The sequence below is a fragment of the Chrysochloris asiatica genome, unplaced genomic scaffold, assembly GCF_000296735.1.
Source record: "Chrysochloris asiatica unplaced genomic scaffold, ChrAsi1.0 scaffold00116, whole genome shotgun sequence".
NCBI lineage: Eukaryota > Metazoa > Chordata > Mammalia > Afrosoricida > Chrysochloridae > Chrysochloris > Chrysochloris asiatica.
This window is the reverse complement of record NW_006408634.1, coordinates 2844989-2850960: the sequence shown is the minus strand read 5'-3', so window position 1 is coordinate 2850960 and position 5972 is coordinate 2844989. Positions and strand designations below refer to the sequence as shown.

The 5972-nt window shown below is 43.9% G+C and overlaps 1 protein-coding gene across 1 annotated transcript in view; it reads right to left on the bottom strand.

Annotated features, from left to right (window-relative positions):
* TARM1 (T cell-interacting, activating receptor on myeloid cells 1) overlaps window positions 1–2832 on the bottom strand; it is a 4594-nt gene extending 1762 nt beyond the window's left edge. Inside the window, exons 1-2 of the mRNA XM_006868317.1 lie at window positions 2514–2832; window positions 124–414 (exon numbers count right to left, since the gene is read on the bottom strand). Coding sequence (XP_006868379.1) covers window positions 124–414; window positions 2514–2832 — 610 coding nt within the window. The remainder of the gene's footprint in view (window positions 1–123; window positions 415–2513) is intronic.
* Window positions 2833–5972: the final 3140 nt, after the last annotated feature.

The following is a 5972-nucleotide window of genomic DNA, read 5'->3' as shown; positions in this document are numbered from 1 at the left end:
CAAGCCCACTTGTAGTATTTCTGTTAAAGCAGCATTGAGAAAGTAGGACAGAGTGGGAAATTATTTAATTTAGAGATGAACATAGAAAGTGGGTAAATGCCTAATGTTAGTGGTATTCCATACCTTCATCCTTCATCCGGAACTCCAGTCTGCTGCTGGGGAAGGAGCCCAAGTATGGAAAGTCCCACTGATAGTAGACACAGCTGTAGTTGCCAGTGTCCTGGATGGTCACAGTCCAGAGGACAAGATCCGCTGGGGTAATTCTTAGTTTGACTTGTAATGGCTCCGAGTGACCTGATTTCAGCAGAGCAGTAGCTATGTGTTCAGTTCCATTGTATGGAATCAGACATTGAAGTGTGACTTTGTGGCCCTTGGGGTCCAAGGTGAAGGAGAGGGAAGGTTTTGGGAGAGACCCTGCAGTGAATAAGGCAATGGAGGTCAATGGATGGGCTGGACCAAGCTTCTCATCCTCCCCTGTACCTGGGAGCTCACTCATCCATTTCTCCCATATCCGTACCATTGAAATCCACTACGAATTCCCAATGAGCGACACGTCCTCACACTCTGCCCCTGCTTCCCCAGTTCCCTACATTGGCTTCCTAGTGAGGTTGACTTTTACCACCTGAACCTTGTGATACAAGAAAATATTAATGGTTTGAGAAATCTCCCCACCGTTGTGTTCATGAAAAAGGCTTACTAAAAATAACCACACTTCACGTAGTTGCTGCTGTAGTTTTTAAGGTCAATGGATCGGTTTCGACTCATAGTGACTCTGTACAGGGTTCCCAAGGAGCGTTTGAACTGCCAACGCCACCTTGTTTGCCTAGGACAAGGCCAGACTCCAAAAATACACACTGCTATTGGGTCGATTTCAACTTACAACGACTCTCTGGGACCCAGTAGAGTTGCTCCACAGGATTCCTGAGACTGTCAATCTTTACAGATGAACAGATAGCTTCATCTTTCTCCTGTAGGTCGACTAGTGAGTTTGAACTTCTGACTTCTCAATGATCAGTCCAGTGCTTGATCCACCATGCCACCAGGGCTCCAGATTCCTAGTCCTTGCCTCATAAAGGAATAACTAAATTTCTTGTCCCCACTGATTAATTGGGGGAGGGGGGGAGGGAGGTGTTTTAACCAAATATTGATTACATTTTTCTCCTTCTTTCAAGACTGAAGCTTTGGTCCACTCTCTCAGCCTGAACCAACATACTAGTAAACCAGTTGACATGGAGTTGATTCTGACTCATGCTAACCTCACGTGTGTCAGAATAGAACTGCGCTCCGTAAGGTTTTCAATCGCTGGCTTTTGTAGAACATTGGGCCTTTCTTTTGAGGTCCAAATTTCCAACCTCTTGGCTAGTAGCTGAGCTCATCAATCATTTACACTAGTCAAGAACTCTGGCCCAACATTCTAGTTTTCTTTAAGAGTCCCTTCTGGAGAATGCAAATGATTACTGATTCAATGGGCTGTTAACCGAAAGATTGGTGGTTCAAATCCACTCAGCAGCACCTCAAAAGAACATCTTGGTGATCTACTTCTAGAAAGTAAGCTGTTGCAAACCTCATGAAGGACATTTCTACTCTGACACACATGAGCCAGAATCAACACCAAGGCAACCAGTTTGGTGTTTTGCTGTTTTTGTCCCCCTGTCTGTCTAAAACATTGTGATTGACCAGTCCATGGTTTCATTTCTTCATCTCTGCTCCTCACACCTAGATTTTTTCTAGTCTTGTTTATTTTCAGGAGTCTTAGTAGCACAGTGAGTTAAGCATTGGAGGTTGGCAGTTCAAACCCACCAGGCTCTCCATAGGGGAAAAATAAGGCTGTCTGCTCCCACAAAGATTTACAGACTCTGAAACCCTACGGGCAGTTCCACTCTGTCCTACAAGGTTGCTGTGAGTCAGAATTGACACGACAGGATTGGGGTTTGGCTTACATTCAGGCTTTATATCAGTAAGTACTAACCCTTTGAGACACTTGCTGATCTAATGGGCAGAGTGTCCCAATTACAAAGAATCCCCCACTACTTTATAGTAACTCCTTTCCCCCTTTTCCTTTTTTTTTAAAGTTTTTTATTGTGATTGAGTGATAGTTTACATGGGAGAACATCAGTTTTACGCTTATTGTTTCATTGCAATGATTACAATTCCCTCCATGCATCATCATTCAACAGCATTTGCTTCTATTCCCTCTGGTGTTTTTTTTTGTTTTGTTTGGTGTGTGTGTGTGGGGGGGGGAATGTACACCAAAACTCTCAGGAATATATAATCATTCCAACAAGCAAAGAGCACATCCTGCAAGCCTGCCTCCTGGCCACCAGCACTCAGTCTTTCTCTTTCCACAAGTTTACAGTCCTCAGCTGCTCCTTCTCTCCATGTCCTTCTTTCTTTCTGAATTGAGTCTCTTTTCATCAAAGTCAGATTTGTTTTTACTCAACACTAGATTCTTTCTTCTTTCCCAGCCAAGTGCCATAGAAGGAAAGGTACGTGTCAAGGAGCTTCCTTCTTACCTGTGACCACCAGCTGTAGATGTTCACTCTCTGACCACCCCTGGGAGGCTGTTGTCTTGTAGGTACAAAAGTACCTCCCAGCATCCTGAGGCTGCAGGTCTGTGAGGAGGAGTTCAGCATCCTTTCCGGATGAGCTCATGAGCTGTTGCCTGGACCCAGTGCTGTTCAACTTCCCCAGCCTGAAGGCAGCTCTCTGGAATGGAGAGCCACACTTCAGAGTCACGTTGCTTTCTCTTTCGACCACTGAGGTGGGCCAGGCCCTGAAGAAGGGCCTGGGAAGTGTCCCTGGAAAGAATTCAGAGTTAATATCCCTCCACATATGAACGGACCAACAAGATGTGGACCATACATAGTACAATGTTAAGAAATTTTGTGATGAGGTTGATTTCACAGAGGTTATTTGGTCTCTAAAAGATCCCTTCTGCAGTAAAAGACCTCTTTAAAGTGTTCAAGAACAAAGATGTCATTTTGAGGACTAAGGTGCTCCTGACTCACTCACACTGTGTGTTTTTTTGTTTTGTTTTTTTTCAATCACTTCATATGCAGGTGAAAGTTGGTCTTTGCATAAAAAAAGACCAGAGACGAATTGATGCATTTGAATTCTGGTGTTGGAGAACATATTGAGAGTACCATGGAGTGCCAGAAGAACAAAGAAATCTGTCTTGGAAGAAGTACAACCAGAATGTTCTGAATAAGCAAGCATGATGAGGCTTTCATCCTAGGACTTAGGACGTGTTGTCAGGAAGGAGCGGTCCTTGGAGAAGGACATCATGTGTGGTCATGTGGAGGGTCAGAGAAAAAGAAGAAGAACCCCAATTAGGTGGATTGACACTGTGGCAACAAAAGTGGGTTCAAATATGACAACAGTGAGAATGGCGAAAGACTGAGCAGAGTTGCATTCTGCTGCACACAGGGTCGCTATGAGTCAGAACCAACCAGATGGCATCTAACAACAAGAAAAGATCCATGGATGGAAGCACACCTTCGAGCAGAAACTAGGAGGGACTTCAGCGAAGCTGAGTGTTTTTATAGAAACGAAGGGCAGAGAGTGAGCTAGAGAAGAGGAAAAAGGGAGCAAAACAGAGCACGATTTGTAGGTTTCTTTTTAAATGGTTTTCTTAATTTTTTCTGTTGCTGAGAATATGCACAGCAAAATATCTATCATAGCTTCTACATTCACAGTTTGGTGACATCGATTCTTCGAGTTGTACAAGCAGCCTCACCTCCTTTTCTGAATTGTCCTTTCCCCATTCACAGTAACTCACGGCCCCCCAAGGTTCCTACTGTGCTAGCTGAGGTTGTCAACTTGACGGGCTCAGGATTCTCAGTGGTTCAGGTGTCATCAGCCCCATGACAAGATCTAATATAATACAATAACCTCATGATGGGATCTGATGGGATCGGCGGCCTTGATCTTTGTGCTATGTAATTCCTCACGTCTATGAGTCCTGGTGTGATGCTGTAGGATAAGCACTGGACTGCAAGGTCGGCGGTTCAAACTCACCAGCCACTCCTTGGAAACCCTATACAGGGTCGCTACTAGTCAGAACCAACTCGATGGCTCGTCACAACAATAACAACATGATGTTAATGTAGTCAGATGTAATTTACAGGATGAGCCTGTATCTTGAGCCAATCTCTTTTGAGATATAAAAGGAGAGAGAGGTGAGTAGAGGGGGACCCACCAAGAAAGAAGAGCCCGGAGTGGAAAGCATCCTTTGGAGCTGAGCTCTGGGCATGGTGAAGGTCCCAGATCCAGAGGAAAGAGGATGCCAAGACACATGGAGGTCTCTGAGAATGCTGGGCCTACAGATGCTGAAACGAGTCAAGGACCATTCTCCAGACCCAGCACTGCTCTGAGTTCGAACTTCTAACCTTCTAAACTGTGAGAGAGTATGTTTCTGTTTGTTAAAGCCAGCCACTTGTGGCAATTCTGTTATAGCAGCGCTGGAGAATGAAGATGTTTGTTTGATTTTTGAACTGCTGTTGTCAATTGAATCCCATGTTCTTAAAAGAGCACAGTGCTCAAGGGAAACATTCTTTACTAGCTAAACTGTTGCTCGGATTAAAGAAGACTTCAGTGGTAATTTTGTTTAAAGATTAAAGGCAATAGCTTCAAAGGTTCCTCCAGCCTCCATGGATCCAGAAAGTCTGGATTCCATGAGCATTTGAAATTCATTTCTGCATTTTCTCTTTTGATCAGGATTCTTCTATAGAACCTTTGGTTAAGATGGTCAGTCGTGGTAGCTAGGCACCATCAAGTTCTTCTGGTCTCATTGTAAGGAGACAATTGTTCATAGAGACTATTAACTGGGCCTTTCATTTCCTCCTCCTGTTTCTGACGCCTTCTTCCTCTGTTAATTTAACATATCCTCAGGTCACAGAGAGCAAAATATATGGAAGCCTAATCATTTAAATGAAGGAGCTCTGGTAGCGTAGTGGTTACGAATCGGGCTGCGAACCTTAAGGTCAGCGGTTCGAAACTACCAGCTGCTCCGCGGGAGAAAGATGAGGCTTTCTACTCCCGTAAAGATTTACACCCTCGGAAACCCTGTACAAGGGTCGCTATGGGTCGGAACCGACTCGACAGCACTTAACAACAACAACAACAATCATTTAAATATATCTATTCAACTAAGGAGTTCTGGTAGTATAGTGGTTAGGAGTCGGGCTGCGAACCTCAATGTCGGCAGTTTGAAACTACCAGTCATTCCACGGGAGAAAGATGAGGCTTTCTGCTCCTATAAAAATTTATAGCCTCGGAAACCCTGTACAGGGTCGCTATGGGTCGGAACCGACTCCATAGTACATGACAACAACAACAACATTCAACTAAGTGTGTTTAATGTCAGGTCTAAAACTTCTGAACAAGCAGACACACCAGAACATGGATGGCAGCAGAAATGGTTTTGTACACGTCCCAAGAGATGGGTTAGCACAGAGACAACTACAAAAGGCTCAAATGTAACGACAGTTGTGAGGATGGCTCTGGACCAGGCCTTGTTTTATCGTCAGAGAACACTCTATGGCACCTGAAACTAGAGCAATGAAACCACAAGATGTAGGAACTTCGGAGGTGGGCCAAATGGAAACATCAGAGCCTCTTCAACTCTTTCTAAGAGCTCTTTTTTCACTCTAGCAAGTCTGGGGAATGAAATTTATACTTAGCAATATCAATGGTGGAATATTGTCATTGTTATTAAATGCCACCAAGTCGATTGACTCTTTTTTTCCTCCTATTGTTATTTTTTTTTTATTGTGGCAGTGTGTATATATGTATATACAACAAAACATTTGTCATTTCAATTATTTGTGCATGTCCAATCCAGCCACACCACCCACACTCCCATGTTACATAACTACCACCACTACCCATTTCCAAATCTTTTTTTTCCCTCTCTCTCTCTCCCTTGTTTTATTTCCCTTTTTTCATTTGTGGAAAAGTTCCCAATGGTTTGC